The 21474-nt window shown below is 37.5% G+C and overlaps 1 protein-coding gene across 3 annotated transcripts in view; it reads right to left on the bottom strand.

The window, feature by feature from the left end:
* LOC126378366 (zinc transporter 2-like) overlaps positions 1-20574 on the bottom strand; it is a 30643-nt gene extending 10069 nt beyond the window's left edge. Inside the window, exon 1 of one of the 3 annotated variants that reach the window (XM_050026667.1) lies at positions 20269-20574. In XM_050026667.1, the coding sequence (XP_049882624.1) occupies positions 20269-20528 (260 nt within the window). In that variant the 5' untranslated portion in view covers positions 20529-20574. Of the gene's footprint in view, positions 1-8099; positions 8422-20268 lie in introns of those variants that run through there. The other 2 variants (XM_050026657.1, XM_050026677.1) reach the window with 2 other exon arrangements.
* Between the last annotated feature and the right edge of the window lie 900 nt (positions 20575-21474).

Below are 21474 nucleotides of genomic sequence, written 5' to 3'. Positions count from 1 at the left end.
GTATACATTACAAGTTATTTAATAACTAGAGGAACAAATTTAATACCAGGCACTCTATCATTTAGGTTTATAAGCGTTTTTACATAAAGTAATCAACCTTCACAATATTGTCTTTGTTATTTTATTGTAAAAACTTATCGGAATTTAGATAACATGTTTAATTACGTAATTACGTTACAAGTGATCAATTCACGTGTGCTGTCAAGGGGAAGGTATTTGAGTTATAATTTACAGTAGGTATTATCGCAAAGTACTTGTTACAAGTATGTGTATGACACGTTAAACATAACAGGTACCGCTCCAGGGAATTTTCCTACTATTGGTCCCGGCTGTTAGCCGTAAAAATACCTCCACCAACCCGCAATGGAGCAGCGTGGTGGCTTATGCTCACCCAGAAGACTCATGCACACCAACAAACACACAAACTCATGCACACACACACACACGCACAGACACACTCACACACACACACACACAAACACATTACACATTACACAACGGCGTATTAAAACACATAATAACGGGTTCTTACCGCGTTTAAAGTTAGGCGAGGCGTATTATGTTATCACTTACTTTTTCTTATATTTTGTTTTAGCTTTTATTTTTTATTTTTTTGCATAACTTTACTTTAGTCATTGGTCCCGGCTATTAGCCGTAAAAACACCTCCACCAACCCACAGTGGAGCAGCGTGGTGGAGTATGCTCCATACCCCCTCCGGTTGATTGAGGGGAGGCCTGTGCCCAGCAGTGGGACGTATATAGGCTGTTTATGTTATGTTTATGTTCCATAACTTTATCTCTCAATCTAATAGTGCAAAAGTAACAAATTGGGAAGCAGCTAGATTATGCCCAACACAAGCATCTGTGATTTATTTCTGGGCAGATCTCATTATAACATTGTTAAATGATTGTGAGAATAAAGTTATTTTTTATTTATTTATTTATTTATGCTCCATACCCCCTCCGGTTGTTTGAGCCGACGCCTGAACTCAGCAGTGAGACGTATTAGGCTGTTCATGTTATGTAATAACTCCAATGCTACTTAAGTCAATAAACACAAGGTATGGTCAATAAATAGACTTCAACGAATCTAACCAAGTGAAAGGAGTACGGAAGAAATCGATCTTTCTTCCGCATCTAATATTATGCACTTGGCGCTTTCTACAATTATTCCCATAGTAATACACTTACCCACTTAGATTTGAACTCATAACAGGCGGTCTAAAACTTCAATCCTGCCTACTACTTTGGAGATTTAGGCGTGATCCCATGTTATGTTAATAGATCTGATAAAAGACGAACTTATCTCTTTCAGACAATCAGTCTGGTGTGATATGAACAACGCAGCGGTTTGGAACGGCAAATACGTCAGGTATTTGTACTTCCTCGTAATAGGAGTTTTGTGTGTAAAAAAATAAATAAAAACCGACTTCTAAATCTATCTAATAAAGACGTTGAATAAAGAAAAACGTTTCATATTATATGATCTGTGATAAAGATTAAGAAATTATAATTTGTTGAATATAAATGTGAATTCGGAAGACAAGTAATTCCATAAAAAATAATTAATTACATCACACATCACACTAATTTATCAAAAAAAGTAATATTGCTATTTAACATTTGTTAACATTGCACATTTAAGTACTCTTATATTACCAAATGTCAAAATGCTTTTTAGATGAATTTCTTCTATGTGGCCTGTTTAACTCCCCAGTTGCTGTCATTTCTCATATTGAACGTACTTGTGCAATTGAAATGTTTATGTAGTAAAGTATTTTAATAGAATAAGGAGTAATGCTACGTATAGAACGGCAACTCTCCGCTCCCCACCAGCGGCTGAGCTAGGTTTACCTCACCCCCCGGTCTTACTTTAGTCTTTAATCGTATGGGCGTCAGACGTCACACACACAGATGCGCGTGTACGATAACGTCAATGTGTAGTGTCTGTGTAAAACGAGGTGTTTTGTATGAAGCGTCCGGGTGTGGTGTTTTGTAAACGATTTGTTTTTAATATCTCCGTGGATAATGATAGACATATCTGAATGTACAAGAGACAATCATTTACTGATTCTTATCACACACTCATAAGTACACCTCTCTGAACGATTTAATTCTAGAAAAGTAGTATACTTCTAAATAGCTATTTCGTTATTTATTTGTAATGAGACTATAATAGGCGCATGTTCTACTTTGGGAAGGCATGTGCCCAGCAGAGGAACGTATATAGGCTGTCTATGTTGTTGTTTGTGTAGGCCGCAGTGAGATGAACAAGGGTCCTACATTATACCACTAGGCGATTAGGCTACCGCTAGGCGATTAGACTGATTTTATCTTCGATCATATTTCTTTGAGGAGCTCGGTGGCGCAGCGTTAAACGCGCTCGGTCTGCGATTGTTGGAGTTAAGCAACTTTCGCAAAGGCCGGTTATAGGATGGGTGACCACAAAAAATAAAGTTTTCATCTCGAGCTCCTCCGTGCTTCGGAAGGCATTAGCAGTCGTTTATAACCATCAATCCGCACTGGGCCCGCGTGATGGTTTAAGGCCCGATCTCCCTATCCATCCATAGGGAAGGCCCGTGCACCAGCAGTGGGGACGTTAATGGGCTGATGATGATGATGATGATATTTCTTTGCAATATTTAATTCAATCTTACGACCTTTACCCGTAATAACACACATACTCACACACTACTCATGAAAAAATCGAAATACCTCACAAGTTTACGTTTCGTAAAAACTATGAGAAAAATATTAAATATTTCCATAATTTTTCCCCAAAGTCGGCGTAGGCTATTCAAACAAGGGCTTCCAATTTCAACAACAGACATAGCACGTGCCACTTCCATTTAATGTAACCTGCGCAAGCGACGAATGAATGGTGGCATGAAAAGGTTATTGTCGAGGACATGACTATATCATCTACGAGGTAAACAGTTTAGCATGTATAGCGCGATCATTGCGACAAAGTGCTGCCATCATTGCAATTTATGGGCTTAACTAGGGTTATACTAGTTAAAAAAAACCCATATTACATACAAATACATACCAACTGAACTCACGTCTATAATCCCATAAGGGGCGGGCCGAGCCACAAGGAGTTAGAAGATAACTTTAAATCACTTGTGAAAAGAAGTTTCAAGATGAATATCATTGATACCGTGATGATGAAATAGTGACAAGGTCGCACTGATTTATATGTAAGTAATCCGTTAATGAGACTGCGGGTTGGTGGAGGTATTTGGGTTAGTAGCCTGGGGCCAATGGCTCCCGCCATGTGTATGGGGACGGCGGCAGCGTGGTGGAGAATGCTCCATACATCCCATCCGGTTGATTGAGGGGAGACCTGTGCCCAGCAATGGGACGTATAGGCTGTTTATGTTTCCGTTTATGCCTAATACGACACATGAACGCGCCGTACGGTGCACCGCTACAAAATCTGCATCGTATGAGAATCTAACCTAAGTGAAGCAATGAAGGGTTAAGGCGTCAAACAATCTAATTTCTTAATTTTGATGCGATAGAGCTTATTATTTTTTGAGAACAAAAGGGTTAAATATGCCACATTAAAGCAATTGATCTAAAAAACAATATTGCTATTTGATATTTCTTAGCACCGCGCACATCCTTTTTTATATGAGTAAAAGTAAAATTTCAATATTGCATAATTGCTTAGATGAATTGTTTCTATGTGGCCTTTTTAACCCAGATCTATTTTAGTGTACCTATTTAGAAACTCCATGTGTGGACATTAAGATTTTGAAGACATTAATCATGTCCCTAGCTTTATCCCGTTGCACGGAGTCCGCTTACCTAACCTGAATATTTGACAGGTCCAAACCAAAGGACAGGGAACATTAAAAAATAAAAATACCATCGTAAAAATACATTAGGAAATATATTTAATAATGTACTTGTCGTTATCCGAACCTGTCATTTATCGCGCTACCTGTTATCTCCATATCAGTTTTAAAACTGCATTAAAAACTGCTTATCGAGGGGCCACTTGGTGAAGAGTTTATTGACCCCATTTCGACCTTCATTGAAGCTTCACGATAAGAAAAACATGGCCGATTTCCGGTGTGAGAAGTTTTGAAACTTAGGGGTTAGTAAATCCGTTGATGAACCAAAGTTACCGACATCATCATAACATAAGCTTACGACTTTATCCCAATTTGGGTAGCTAAACGTACATCAATCGCGAGATAGACTAAGAACCCATACGTCATCAAGCTTTCTGTTAAATCAACGTGATAGGTGGTGAGCCGTATCGCCGTCTATAATTTATTAGATGAATTTCTTCTATGTGGCCTGTTTAACTTAACCCCTCCAGTCTTTGTCATTGCTCATATTGAACACCTGTGCAATTGCAATGTTCGCGTAGTAAAGTATTTTCATGGAATAAGGAGTAATACTACGTATAGAACGGCAACACCCCGCTCCCCCTAGCGGCTGAGCTAGATTTACCTCACCCCCCTCGGTCATTATTTATTTATTATGACTTTACAGTGCAGAAGCGCCAATGCGCCGTGAAACTTTCAATGTAAACAATATAAAAACATATTTAATTTTCACACATCATTCATCATCTCGCAGAACCTCAGACACTCGCGACACACATACGTCCTCTCACTCACTAATAGATCACACTCTGGTGCTGATGCAAGGAGTGTATTAAGCATCATACTTTAGTCTTCAATCGTATGGCGTCAGACGTCATACACACAGATGCGCGTCTACGATAGCGTCAATGTGTAGTGTCTGTGTAAAGCGAGGTTTGTTGCATGAAGTGTCCGGGGTATGGTGTAACTATGTTATTATTAATAATATTCATATTCATTTATTCGTAATAGTTCACATTACATGTCATATGTCGTATATAATCTAGGTTACATTCTAGTGGAATAATTCATTTTTTTTTTTGACGTGACTTATTGTAGATTTGCCGCAGATGGCATTAACTACTTGGCCGGAGAATAATTCATTAGGTATCATTCATTACACATTAAAAATAATAATAATAATAAGTGGCAAGTAAGAACTGTTAAAACGGTACCCATCGTTGTATCCACTATAGGCGTCATACCTAAAACACTCCACACTAGTCTCCAAACTCTCAACATGCATCCATCCACACTCACGCTTCTTCAAAATGCAGTAATACTCAATACATGCCGCATCGACAGGATGTTTTTATCGCTAAAACAATAAAAGCACTTAGCTACGGGCCGTGCCACTTGAACCTCTTCGGAGAGAATTATATATATAAAGATAAATAATTATAAAATGAATACAATACAGTAATAAAGAAGTCATTCTTAAATACAGTGAAACCTGGTTAAGTGAGACATCAAGGGACCTGCAATGTCGTTTCACTTATAGAGGTATTCCACTTACCCAGTGTCTCAGATATACAGGTATAAATAAATATCTGTCTCATTTACAGAGGGTTCCATTAATAGAGGTGAGAATACAGGTTATTTCAGTTATACAGGTGCGATCATTAAATAAAATTACGAGTTATGTATTTTTCAAATAAACATCTGTATGATAGTAAAGCGAACTAAAAATGAAGGTAATTGAAGCTCAAAATTTGTACTTACGTACTTGGAATTACGTGTGGAATTTGTGGGTAGAATAAGAATGAGTAAACAAACAATGTTATCTCAGTTACAGAGGTTTATGCATATAAAATTTACTCGCAGTCTCAGTTATAGAGGTAACTATGATGATAAATCGAAAGAACGAATCCCAGATATAGAGGCTTATCTCGTCCCACTAACAGAGGTAATTCAGTGCCAAAGTGTTGGGACCTCAGCATGAGTTCCAGTTATGGAGGTTTCTCACTTATCCAGGTCCCACTTAACCAAGTTTCACTGTATTAAAATAAAATTATGAGATAAATGAAATAAATTCGTTATAACTATAGAACGTATGCATAATAAAACCGACACACTTTGTAATATACTGTAAGTGTTAATTTTATTTGTGTTAGTGACTCATTTCATTGCCACATAATTATCAGCTCACAGCGTTTCAGAGTGAATCAAATATTATAAAGATAACGATAACATAATGTGAAGTATACTAATTACGGGTTAATTGTATATCAATTTAATGATATGCGCACGTGTTTGATATAGTTAACTACTTAAAGTCAATATGTTTTACATACGGTCACGAGCACTTATATGTATACACTTTGAAACCATGTCACATTAACTTTTTTGACAAATTACACCGTAAGTCTCATTAAATGTCAAATATGATAGTGCGACAGGGTTCTAAAGTGGGTACATGATATTGCTCATGACTGTACATAACTTGGGCGTAAGGCAAGAGGGAAACCACTGCCCTATTTTTCCCTGAATGTGGGTTTCCTCACGATGTTTTCCTTCGCCGCTGAGCACGTGATAATCATTTTGTGATATCACATCACTAATTGAAGAGCCACGATCTTGTTGGTATAGCATTTCCCGTGCTACTTTTTTAGGGAAAAACAGGACAGTTGTTTCCCTCTTTCCTTCCGCCTCGCGGTACTCTGTCTGACGCGAGTGGGATGGCGCCCAGAGTAGTCTATTTCAAAGCCGTACTAGCCGTGTATTTTGTAATATGGAACAAATAATTGGAATTTTAACACAGTATCTAATACAGGAGTTCTGTTATCAGAAAATAGTGTTATCGCATTGATAACAAATGATATTAGTACCTAAATAGGTACATAAGGTACGGTTTCCTACATTATGTGACACGTACGTATTTATAAAACACTAGCTTGTTACCCGCAACATCGTTCGTGTGAAACCCTAATATTAAAACCAAGTAGACAAGCTTCATACAAACTTTGCCACCCTATTTTACCCCTTTAGGGGTTGAATTTCACAAAATCCCGTCTTAGTGAGTACCTACGTCCTAAAAGGAAACCCTATGCAAAATTTGGGACCACTAGCACTTGTAGTTTCTGAGATTACGTGATGTGTGAGTCAAACAGTGAGTTAGTGACCTTTAGCTTTTATATTATAGCGTATGGCAGACAAAAATAAAATATCCTGCGTGGATCATATATCCAGCTTAAGCTCCCCTAACCAAGTCTCCGCCGCATCCGTCACACAATGCAGCTTGGCTATTCCACCTGGGAGCCGGTGCAGAGGGCACTCGTTCACTATGTGAGATATGGTTTGATCCGGGTGACCACACTCACAGTATGGCGACTCCTTTAAGCCCCATTTATGTAGGTGATGGTTTGACTTTCCATGGTTGGTCCTACACCGGTTCAGTCTGGTCCAGATTTTAACACACCCTTTTTTTAGATTTTAGCTTTTATACTATTGGGAATACATGGAAATTATGTATATCTAATACGACTTTTATATCATCTTCTATGCACGTTCTAATTCTTCCCGTGACACCTTACCGCGTGTGTGCGAGCGAACCAGACAGTACGCGCGCTCCCCCTTACTCCTTGGCTTACGACCATTTTGAGTAGCATGAGTAAGACAGAGGGGGTGAGGTAAATCTAGCTTCGCGCCCGATACGAATTGGCACGGGGCGGAGAGTTACCGTTCTATACTCAGTATTATTCTTTACTCTGTGCAGATTGCTGCATCTGCGCGCACATGTGTGCGAGAGAGACAGACAGTGCGCGCACGCTCCTTACACCTTAACGGCTTAATAGAAAGCAACCCGCACCGCAGGGGTGAGGTAATCCAAGCCTCTGCAAGGTCGTATCGGTGCGGGGAGGAGGATGTCCCTTCTATACGCAGTATTATTGTTAAATTTATCCCCCCCCCCCCCCCCCCCCAAACTAAATCAGACCCGGCGTGAAAACTGAAGTGGCAGGGGAAAATAGAAGATGTTTATACCTGTTCATGTAAGCTTTTGTTATCAAGCGCTTTTTTAAAAAGTCCCATTCTGATATGATTTTCTTTATAAAACAGTCGACTTAACCCTTCGTTGAATTTGAATGTTTTATTTTTTTACCTTTATTGAAACTAACTTGTCTATTAAGAAATATTGTTCTATAGTTAACGGCGATAAAAACCACGTTTGATACAAATATAGATAAATATAGGTACATTGAACAGACATATAAAACTTACAGTAACAATGGCTTCTTATCTTCCGTCATTTTCAATATCCGTCTTTCAATATTCAACAATCAAAACACAAGTCACACTAAACACTAATCAACACTGACACATTGCCTAAAAGATAATAAATCACATAAAGTCGACAAACACTACAGAAAAGTCACAACACTTTATTTAAAAAGCAAGTGTGATAACACGTAAGCACTTTTTTGACCGGTTTCACCTAATCAATGATTCAACAGTTGCACTTTTGTCACAAAAACGATCAGAATGTGTCAAAGCCGTATGTGTCTAGGGCAGTTTTTTCGAGCACAAACGTGACAATGTCAGCTACCTCACAGGCCTAGTGTTGTACTAATTGTGTCTTCGATCGGAAAGCGTTATCTAAAACACATTGACTATCGCAGCTCCTATAGCATTAAATGTAGAAAGATAACATTACGATGTGCAAATAAAGTTGACGATAAATCTGTATGTTCGACGCAACCGGAGGGGACTTCAAAGTCGTTGAAAAACGTGTTTATTCTTCTATCGTATGGTTTGTGAGGTGTATTACCAACCTCATCAACTCTGGTGTCAGGGTTATTATTGAGCCGCCAAAGGCCCCTGACATGGCTCATGTAACGACTACTAACTTACATCAGTAAGTAGTAACCGGGACCAACGGCTTAAAGTGCCTTCCGAAGCACGGATCATCTTACTTTTTGGACAATCAGGTGATCAGCCTGTAATGTCCTAACCAAACTAGGGATCACAAAGTGATTTTTGTGATATGTCCCCACTGGGATTCGAATCCGAGACCTCCGGATCGTGAGCCCAACGCTCAACCACTGGACCACGGATGTCATTTATTGGTGTTTATTGGTACCAGGGATAACACTCGCTACCTGTCAGAGTGGACAGAGCGTAGAAACAAGGCCTTTGTGGGACTGAGCATGCCAGAAGACATCTACCAATCATCATAGTTCAAGTTCTAAAATTAATCAAGGATATGATGGACTTTGTCCTGCCAATTAGTGAATGTGTCACAGTTAGATGATTATAGTCGTATTATGATCATAACCCTAGGAATATGATCATATTACGGCTCCAGTTTAGTAACATGATCATAACACTAGATTAAGTTTAGTGAAATGGTCGATCTGGCTGTGCAATCTATTATATTTGCTTTGTATCTGCGTAAATGATATCCAGGGTCTGAAGATGAAGCCAAAAGGCGTTCCAGGGTCGTAACTACGTAACTTATCGACGAAAATCTACAAGGAGTCCCACACAAATAAGAGGTATACAATGAACCTTATGGTGATATATTTACCGGCACAAAAAATGTGTTGAAAGATTGAAACTCCTACCTTTGTAAAACTGAAGACATCGCTATAACAAGTCTGTACAAGTTGAAGAAATGAACATACCAAACGTTTAATGTCGTTTTTTTTAATGACAACTATCATTAAGTACAACAAAATAACTTCCACAGTTTGCGACTAAATCTAAGCAAATTCTTAAGTACATAATTTTAATTGGTAATGTTATTATCTACTCGTATACACAATAGGATACAGATATCTGACTGGGTCTCACAGAAAGCTCGATGTGGTGTGGGTACTTATATTCATCTTGCGATGGATGTACCTCCCATCCCATCATCTCCCTAGTATTATCCCGTTTCACACAGGGTCCGCTTACCTAACCTGAAGATTTGACAGGTCCGGTTTTTCACATAAGCGACTGACTGCCTGACATTTCAATCCGCGAAGGAAAAACCAGCCTAATACAGGATATGTCGCTATATCCCAAATCGTCGTTGCCAATTTAAAAGCTCTCATGTATCGCCCTCAGCAAATTTCTTTCTTGTCAGGATCGAATAGTATTTTGCTCCTAAAACAATCAGTACAAAATCTTAAGTACGTAAATATCAATTATTATCATTTAATATTTTTAACAAACAGTCATACAAAAAAAAATCAGGAGGAAGTTTTTTTAATTTCCGTAAATTAAATGTGCAATGGGGTAACATTAATAGATTTTAAATTGGCAACAACGAAATACGGATTTGATTCGGCGTACGCGACATCTCCGAAAAGCTAAAAGAGAGCAGGCTCCTTTGGTTTGGGCACGTAAAAAGAAGACCTCCAGATTATGTGGGTAACGTTACAGCCAATCTACACATACCAGGGCTTAGACCAAGAGGACGACCAAAAACAAGATGGGCGGGTGGTCAAAAAGGACCTGTGTATGTGCAATGTCTCCGAGAACGACACGTCCGATAGAGCGAAGTGGAAGAGAAGTACGAAGAAGGCAGACCCCACCATCAGATGGGAATAATAAATGCCAAGGAGAGAGAGAGAGAGATACGGATTTGATATATGGATTAGATAGTCGTAAGCTTATGTATGTGTATGTAAAATTCTAGATTAGCAAATCTAGAAATAGAAGCTGTAGTGTATTGATATTGCTATCCTTGTCTCGGGCGCATACGTCATCTGAATACAGAGCAAGACAAACAGTCAGTCAATGCAGGACGGTCTGCCTGTACAGAGTGATGGTGTGTTGGCGAGCCAAATCATGGCAGTATACAAAAGGTGTACTCTACAGAAGCCAGTCTAAGATGTTGTAAATGTTACTCCTAGTCCATTTCCATGATAACAGACACCTTTTTTTGACGTGACTTACTTATTGTAGATTAAAAAAAAGGTGTCTGTTATCATGGAAATGGACTAGTAGACACCTAAATCACTTCCAACGCCCGAATCGTTAACAAAGATAAAGCAATTTTATCAATTTACAGTAAAATCATGACCGAAACCGGGGCAAAGAACTATCGAAGTCCACGACGTATGAATGACTGAACTGATTAGTCTGTGGTATTTGAGTACTTAGTGTCAGATTAGTTTTTAATTGGAAAAGGCATCTACTATAAACAGCCACACTACTTATAGATCTATTATGTATGTATGTTGTACTATGGAGATCCAGAGCGAAAGCGCCGAGATGAGGCAGACCTCCAAGACGATGGGTCGATGACATCCGGAGATATGCGGACCACAATTCACACAAAGTCATACAAAGTGTCCGGGGCGTGCTACTGCATACAATCGTGGCCTGCCGCCTGCGCATCTGTGTGTGTGACGTCTGACGCCCATACGATTGAAGACTAAAGTAAGACCGAGAGGGGGGTGACGTAAACCTAGCTCAGCCGCTGGTGGGGTGCGAAAATTAGCCGTTTCTACATAGTATTATTCCTTATTGTATGGCAGTGGGCGCAAGACCGCCTACTAGGTGAGAGCCCTCAGAGCTCCCCATTTGTCCGGCCAAGTGCCAATGCCAATGGCAATTTTGGTCAATGCCATTTGCGGCAAATCTAAAAAAAGTCACGTCAAAAAAAGCAGAAAACCAAGAATAAAAATAATAAAGGTTATGTTAAACAATAAAAATAAAAGATACGAACATTATTTCTTTTTATTTTATTGCAATAAAGTGTATTTGTATTGTATTGTATTGAACATTTACAATAATCAGTACTCATGCAGCGTATAGAATTCATGTTTGGATCATAGATAAATTGAATAAAATTAATAAATAAGTATGGAACACGATGTCCATGCCTCACTCGTCTGGGCCCGCAGAATACCAGCGTCGTGGCTCACGCCGCGGCTTATGCTAAGCGAGGTCCATTTATTGAGGACGTCCACCACCGCCACATGACTGTACGACCAATATTTTGTATTTTATTATTATTTTTCTGTTTCTTTTACGTTTTTGTTAATAATTGTGATTTTGTGTAATATTTTTTTTCCCCTACTGTGTTTGTATTGTTACTGTGGTGTCCTCTAATAATAAATACTTTCTTTCTTTCTTTCTTTCTTTCATAATTTATATCACGTGGTTTCCAGGGTTTGTGCCCTGTTAATGGAAATAGGCTCTCCCCTTTTACATAGAACTGAAACTTAGCTGGCAGGGAATGGGTGTACAGTCATGAGCAATATCATGTACCCACTTTAGAACCCTGTCGCACTATCATATTTGACATTTAATGAGGATTAAGGATTAATTTCTCAAAAAAGTTAATGTGATATGGTTGTAAAGTGTATACATATTAGTACTCGTGACCGTACTATACACCTCTGCCTACCACTTTTGTATGCTATGCTATAATCTACCTACTATCACATCAGAAGTCAACCCATTAAGCAAATATTTTCGCAAAATGCAACTGTTCGCAGGCACCTAGTCTATTTAGCTACCTTATCTAATCTATACACATTTCCACCTACATACCTACGGAATGTCCATGAAGATATCACGCGTCATTTAATATCATTTCTGGATAGTCTGCGGCCGTTCATAAGTTTGCACAGGCCATAAACAACAAACTGTTAGCGATTTTTAAATCTGGTCATATTGTAAAAAAACAATCAGCGGGCTTAGCACCGTAAGCGCGCGACTCTTTCTTCCATGAAGGCTAGTTTTAAATTCAATAAAATATAAACAGAGATATTAAGACAAGTAGAATTAACAAAAACAGCGCAATAACAACGCTGAAGTGCATTATTAGTTAAACTATATACTTAACTAGCTTTTGCCAGCGACTTCGTCCGCGTGGCGTGTTATAAAAGAGAGATCTTTGTGTGTGTGGGAGTGCATGTCAAATTTCAAGCATCTAACTTATGCAGTTTAGATTTTTTCATACATTTTTTTTTCCCGCTAACTCCCATTTTTCAAAATACAGCCATAACTAAACTTTATATTTACTAAGGTATGCATGCATGCTAGGTTGAAAACGTATATCTTACGGGATTTCGATATTTTTCATGCAAATGTTTTTTCCCGCTAACTCCCGTTTCCGTGGGAATTTTGCAATATCCTGTTGCAACTAAGCTTTAAATTAACTAAGGTACCTGCATGCCAAATTTCAAGCGTCTAACTTAAGCGGTTTAGATTTTGCATACAAAAGGATTTTCCCGCTAATTCCCGTTCCTATGGGAATTCCGGGAATTCCTTTCTTAGTGCACCTCTACGGTACCTAGGCTACGTCCCTTCTAAATTTCAAGTGCCTACGTTTAGCCGTTTAGGCTGTGCGTTGATATGTCAGTCAGTTTCTCCTTTTATGTATTTAGATATTATGAGTGAGCAATGTAATGTATGCAATGTACGTATGTATGTAATGTATGTTCTCCCTAGTGTTGTCCCGTTTTCACAGGGTCCGCTTACCTAACCTGAAGATTTGACAGGTCCGGTTTTGTCCAAAGCGACCGTTCTATACGTAGTATTATTTTTATTCTATGCTTCCAATTGAATTTAGTATCACCACAGGACAGAAAGAACATGAACATGTACTTACATTATCTTATACAATAAAAGTTACATTGGTGCTAATTCCTGTAAATACCATCTAATTTTATTTTAAGTTATATCTGTCATTTTCTTATCCGCCGAAAAGGAAAAGGAAGGGTAATCGACAAGCATAAAATTTATGGAACACACGTCAATTATTTTAAGGACAAATCTAAAACAACCGTCTAAAAATTTTACATCAGTCAATAACCCGACACAGGTAAGTAGACAGCACGTCAAACGGATTACATACCAGCGACATACCTTTTTGATTCGCCCGGGTTATTCATTCATTTACTCATTCTTCCTAAAATTAAGAGCTGTGAATCATCAGTCCCTTTCCTTTTCGACGGATATGAAAATGACGGATATAACTTAAAATATTAGGCGGTGTCTGCAGGAATCGGGTCCATTATCTTATATAAAAAAGTTTACAGCACTATTCACAAATAAATTAGGTACTTACATAATGGCTCGATGTGGATGCTGTAGTATTTTATGTGTATCTTGCAAAATATTTCTATTCAAAACATTTAACCTATAAATAATCTAACACCGAGTTAGTCCACTTTAGTCACAGTATTCGTTTGTCACACGAAATTCGATCCAATATTTTTCATACAAGCTGACCACTTTTGTCACAATTCTAAATAATTATTATTTTCAAGGGAATCCGTTTGTTTGTTTTAGCTATTTTCATACATACATACATAATATCACGCCTATTTCCTATTGGGGTAGGCAGACACAACGGAATTATAGTTAATACGATATTAAATTATGGACCCGATATGTAAGATTTGAACTCAGGACTTTATCAAAACACATACAGGGTGTTAGTGATCAGAACGAACAGTTTGAAGGATGATTTAGATCATGATTCTGAATTGATATCAAGTGGAATTTTCCGTCGAAATTCCACTTGATATTAACTCAGAATCATAAGCTGAATCATCCCCCTCAGTATTCGTTACGATGTCACTAACACCCTGTACATATATCAACTTTAATGCTCACAAACACAAGCTATAGTATAATCATTGTAATATTGTTTCAATAAACCTTTATCACTGAGACGTAAAATTGAAAAAGAAGTACTACATGAACTGCTTACGTACGTCAACTCACGCCTGTAATGCGTAACAGGGTGGACAGAGCTGTGAGCAATATTTAGATGGCGCTGTACAGATTTAATGAGATAATTTTCTCGTTGCTCGGGTACATCATCATCATCAGCCCATTAACGTCCCCACTGCTGGGGCACGGGCCCTCTCTATGGATGGATAGGGAGATCGGGCCTTAAACCATCACGCGGGCGGCCCAGTGCGGATTGATGGTTATTAACGACTGCTAACCGGGACGCACGGAGGAGCTCGAGATGAAAACTTTTTTTTTATGGTCACCCATCCTATGAGAGTTGCTTAACTTCAACAATTGCAGACCGAGCGCGTTTACCGCTGCGCCACCGAGCTCCTCAGCTCGGGTATATAACTTTTCAAAAATATAAAGTAATGGCAGAGACATATATAAAATAATTGTTGCTTGATATTTGGATCAGGTTATGTGGAAAATTTCACTTGATATTAACTAAGAATAATGAGCTGAATCATCCCTCTAGTCATACAAGTAGGTATGGATGTTAGTGACACCGTAACAAATACTGCGGGGGATGATTCAGACCATGATTCTGAGTAGATATCAAGTATATTTTCCTGTCGGAAAATTCATGTAAATTTTAGTGTTTTTTAATTAATTACTTTTCCATACCTTTGCCATGGAAAATTTCACTTGATATCAAGTCTGAATCATCTCTCAATGTATTCATTACGATGTTACTAACACCCTGTATTTTTTTAGGGAACGTAGCCTGGAAAGTCCGTAATTATTTTTTATTGATTCATTATGAATACTTGGTCTATGATAAAGGTAAAAGGAGGTAATTAATAATTTCTCTTGTTTCTATTTACATAGAAACTCATGCATTTTTTTACAAAATTTGTAATCAGCTTACTTCATCGTAATCTGGTTTCTGATTGCAAATAAATGGTATTCGTTTTTGATTATATTTTTTATGTTTTTTTGTCCCGATAATGATAATAATGTACCGAGATGGTCGTACACACATAGAAGAAATTCAAACTTTCATAAACAGCCTGCATATACGTCCCAAGCACAAGGCACAGGCCTACCCTCAATCGAGGGGATATGGAGCATACTCTACCACGCTGCTCCACTGCGGGTTGATGGAGATGTTTTTACGGCTAATAGCTGCGAAAAACGGCTTAACGTGCCGTCCGATTCAAGCCTGCAATATCCTTACAAAACAAAGAACACCCTCACAAAGTCGTTTTGACAATATCCCCATGGGGCATCGATCCAGGACGTTTATATAGCTAACTTACTAGCCTAACGCGCTAACCATTAGACCACGACTGTTCATACTTTCATACTAAGTAAAGTTATAAATTAATTATTTTCATATTATTAATATTATAAATGCGAAAGAACCTTTTGTCTGTCTGTCACGTTTTCACGCATAAATCGCTGCTGAAGGGATTTAGATGAAATTTGATATGACGACTCAATAGTAACCCTGACACCAGGGTTGATGGGATTGATAATCCAGCTCACAACCCACACGATATAAAAAGATTCCAGAAGTGGAGTGAAGCGGGCTGACAACCGAAGTCTACAGAAACAGAGTCACAGGCGGAAATTTAGTAAAAAATGTTTTTCTTGACTTAACAAAGACTCAAGTCTTTGTATTAATAAACTCAAACAAATAAATAAAAGAACAAAGAAAATTTATATTGCGTATGGCAACATTGAAGATACATGAAGGTTGACAACCCCACTACACTTCAGTGTCAAATTGTTATCTAATGCTGAGAACTTGAGAAGGTCATAGGCACTCAACAGCAAGTAGACAATTGTTTTAAGAGGTTAATGATAAATTACTGCAATTGTGTAATCTAAACGTAAATCATAACAAACTCAGACAATATTTACTCAATTTTAATACACGGTCGATAAAATAAAGAAAAAAAAAAGAACTACATATAGAGTGTTAGTGACATCGTAACGAAAACTTTGAGGAATGATTTACCCCATGATTCTGAGTTGATATCAAGTGGAATTGTCCGTCGCAAAAGTATGGAACTGACAATAATTTAATAAGTAATTAAACACCAATATTTTCATGATTTTTCCGACACGAAATTCCACTTATATCAACTCAGAATCATGGTACGAATCAATCAAGTTGACAGCACATGTCAAACGGGTTGCATACCAGCGAGATGGCTATTTTATTCGCCCGGGTTTTTTATTCATTTTAAAATTAACGGTTCTCAGTTATCCGTCCCGTTCTTTTTCGGCGAATAAGAAAATGACGGGTACGGTCACGAGTACTAATATGTATACACTTTGCAACCATGTCACATTAACTTTTTTAGCAAATTAAACCGTAAGCCTCATTAAATATCAAATATGATAGTGCGACAGGGTTCTAAAGTGGGTACATGATATTGCCCATGACTGTACCTATAACTTAAAATAAATTTAGTAGGAGTCAGCAGGAATTGGGGCCAATGATGTATCGCATTAGTGATTGGCGAAGAGCCTTTTATACATTAGTCGTGTATTATAATATGCTGTTTAAAAGTAGTAGGTACTTACATATTTCTTGTTTTCGATATGTCTATTAAGATCATCATCATCAGCCCATTAACGTCCCCACTGCTGGGGCACGGGCCTTCCCTATGGATGGATAGGGAGATCGGGCCTTAAACAATCACGCGGGCCCAGTGCGGATTGATGGTCATTAACGACTGCTAATGCAGCCGGGACCAACGGCTTAACGTGCCTTCCGAAGCACGGAGGAGCTCGAGATGAAAACTATTTTTTTTGTGGTCACCCATCCTATGACCGGCCTTTGCCGAAGTTGCTTAACATCAACAATCGCAGACCGAACGCATTAACCGCTGCGCCACCGAGCTCCTCTATTAAGATCACGTGGTGTGTAATTGAATACTCTATTCCAACTGCGTTAACGTAACATTATACAATAACCCGTAATGCCATAAACCATTACGGTCTAGCCACAAATATGCAGTCTTTAGTGCGAGTTTTAACGGCCTCCGTAGTCCCGTGGTTGAGCGTTGGACTCACGATCCCCGGACTCAGAGGCTCCCTGTTCGAATCTCTCTTCTAGTCTTTCGATGGGACGCTATAGGCTGTTTATGTTATGTAATATGTAATACGATTAGGAATAGAACAAATTCGCGTGTTTTTAAAAAGATATTGTAACGTCTTCTAAATATTTCAGGACCCCTGATACCGACCCCGCCGGCGTGGTCGACGATTCCCGCATTCAACGCTTATAGCTATCGGCCTAGTAAAGTCGATTGTTTTTTGTGTTTTTTTTTTTTTTTTTCAAATTGTAATCCTCTTACACGACGCCCTAAACCGCGGTTCACGGCTCATTAAGGTGAATTAATTCATTCAAACATAATAGCGTCCAACTTGCCACCGTCGGACTTGTTGTCCTAATTTTTGTACCGAGAGAGAGTCTCAGCGCTCGCTCCCCATTTGCCCGGCCAAGTAGTTAATACCGTCCGAGGCAAACCTATAAGTCACGTAAAATAAGATCTGGAGCCCCATACGTATTAATTAAGGATATATTTTTCTTTTTGCCTTTAAAAATGCCTAAGTTTTTACTTCCTTGTATGATACATGGGGTAATCTATTAATAATGAGTAACTGGAATATTCATTGCACTTGCAAGGAAAATAAAACTCCTTGCCTACACTATTTATGTAATTATAATAAATAATTACATCTAGGTATTTACCTACATCATATCACAAGTTAAGTCAACCACAATCAAATATTAAAAGGAACACTCTGTAGTAAGTAGTCAGATATCTTTTTACAAACTACCACACACACACACACACACACACACACACACACACACACACACACACACACAAACACTTACACACACACTATACTGCACTACATTACACTTATACAGATTTTGAAACTATCGAAACCTTTCAATGAATATGCAACTGACTATACTTATTATCAAACAACACAATGCATAAACAATTGACCCCGTTTCAATACAGATAACCAGTATTCAATACATGTATTTAACATTTGTATTACCTAATTGAATAATTTAAATATTATACTGTTCTAGATTTGTTTTTGGACTTTACAACTGGTAGAATAAGTGCATTCTTAGTACATGTAAATTAATTATAAAAATTATGGATAAAAAATAATATTCATTATGAGTATTTGTATAAAATTATGTTTAGGTATATTTTATTTTTATTTATCTTGTATATTTATTATTATTCAATATGTTTTATTATTATGGTATTTGTAGATGATAATTAAAATTTCATTTAAGTATTTATTTTCCTATAATATTACTAAAATAAATTTACTCAAGTAATCCAATAAATTAATATAATAAAAATAAATAGAAATATAAAAATAAAGTGATTTATTTATTATTTATGTATTTTAATTTTAAATTTATCTTTTCCCTGTCTACTGAAGATATTTCTACTAGTTATAAACTGAACTGTTTGTCTGTCTTGTGTTAGTCTAAGTAATTGTTTTATATTTATTTATTTATCCTATGTTGTGCACAATAAACTTTTAAATAAATAATAAAATATTAACAGCTTAAAACAAAGAGGTCCAAGAAAGAAGGAAAGATTAAATAATAATTAGAATAATACTTAAATAAATAACTAAAGGTCACACTGGGCTTTATATTTACATTGTAATCAGCAAGAGATAAGTCTTTTATGTAGGTAAACAAATTAGTTTAGATAATTAATTATATTTACGCCAACTTGCGCCTGCGACTCCGCCTGCATTGATTATCAAATATAACCTATACATAAATATAAAATATTAATTATAATATATATAAAATATAGAAAAAGTACAATACGCGACCTTATTGCTTGGTTGCAATATCTTTCAGGCAACCTTTGTGTATTATATAGCACTAGGAAATAATGTCGCTTTCTACTACTAAAATAATTATCAAAATTGGTTCAGTAGTCCTTGAGATATTTTCCAAGAAAGAATCTCTACAAACTTCATTTATATATAATATCAGTGTAGAAATGTACATAGATATGGAAAGAGTAGGTAATAAGTTTCTATAGTTTACTTCTAAAGAATAATACCCAGTTGGTAATTTATATTGTAATTAGATAAGGAACTACCATAAAAATCATAAAATAAGCAAATATTATTAAGGTTTGTAACAGACTTTTCCATAAAGTATAATGTAGTAGGTACTTACTTGTGATTTTTTTTTTCATTTAAATTATTGTGTAGCATTTTTAGTAATAATTTTATTTTTTTATTATTTTTTCTTTCTTAATTTTTTGATAGGATTGCAGAATTTTACTGTAGGTAAATATAAAAATATAGAATTTAGAATTTTCATAAAATTACCCATATTTTTATACGTACTTCAAGAATAAATAAATATTTATTAGGTATATTTCGATCTACCCTCAGATCCCAAAAACTATTGGCGGGTAAATGGAGGAAACCACTTAAGAAATCATGCACCAATTTACAATATTATGGATAGTGAAAATATTCCTCCACCCACAATATATAAATACCATTAAAGTTATTCATAGTATACGAACTTATCATTTCAACAGCATGGTTCAAATTTTGCCGCCTTTTATAAAATCAACAAACGATTACAGTTCAAGTTCAGTTCAATCAACATCTGTCAAATGGTCGATGAAATGATAAGAAAACCCCATTTAAAAGGCATGATTCCACTTACCCATTCATGGCTACTTCTCCGTTGTCCATGATCCTATTGGCCACTAGACACCCAGGGGTTTCAGACTTCTCTGTAACGTGATAGTCTTCAACATCTTCCAAAATAGCCGTACGGTCCGCATTTGTGTTATTCAACTTGTCACTAGACAAACTCTTAGACCTATAACGTCCATTTATTGGAGCTAAACTCTTATCGAATGCACTCAAACCGTTCAGTTTACCATCGTTCTGATATTTTTCGCTAATTATATTCGATGTCATTTCGCAAACAAACACGCACGTCAAACGATAGCTGTCAATCTTAGCTGGTGTGAAACTGGCGCGTGAACTAAGAAACGGAACGTTTTGCCAGCCGCCGCGCGCTCGGACAAAACAATGCAACGCGACTCAATTCGCAACAACACTGGCCGAGGTTCAAGTGGAACGCTCTAATGAATATCTCAACCGGCCGCGTAGTAGTCGCAGTGTCAGCGGACAGTTTAAAAAAGTCCTCCGCGGTTCAATTTCAATGCCGTTTGCGCAGGCGAGGGTGAAGGCGAAATTTCTATTGTGTAATCTGTGAGGTGCTCATTGGTAAAAACAATACATAATACCCGCACCGTTAAAAAAGCGAGGAAGTGTATTTTTCTATATCAAGGAAGAAATTGACAATTCTTAAGATAGTTTCCATTTCCGGTCGAAGATGAAACGAAACGTTTTTTTGGGGAAAATTTTTGACTGGGCCGGATTCAGAAGCCACTTTGAGTTTATTAAATGTTAAAATATTCAGTGTAAGTACATTGACCAAATTGGAGATGTCCTTAGGAAAGTTTCAGTAAGATCCACTCTGAACCGGCGTGCGTATATGAAACGATTGATGAATGTGGAGGAAGCAGGAGAAGTATGTCAGGATCGAAGCAAATGGAATTCCATAGTCTCTGCTTACCCCGGTGGGAAATAGGCGTGGGTTTATGTCTCATCATCGTTACTAATTTAAGAGCGACGCTCTTGTCGGTGTAGCATTCCTCTCCATGCTACTTTTTAGGGAAAAATAGGGCAGTGGTTTCCTTCTTGCGCGAGTTTATGTATGTGTATGTATAAAATATTCAGTGGCGCACATTATGCAACCTCCTTCCTCGTCTATTGCAGTCCATGGTCTGGGAATTGAAATGCTGTAACATGCTGTTTCCTGAGGTCGGAATGGTCAGCTGACCTTAGACGTGCTTGG

Source organism: Pectinophora gossypiella, chromosome 2, assembly GCF_024362695.1.
Source record: "Pectinophora gossypiella chromosome 2, ilPecGoss1.1, whole genome shotgun sequence".
NCBI lineage: Eukaryota > Metazoa > Arthropoda > Insecta > Lepidoptera > Gelechiidae > Pectinophora > Pectinophora gossypiella.
The sequence above is the reverse complement of the archived record's forward strand: the minus strand, read 5'-3'. Positions and strand labels throughout refer to the sequence as shown.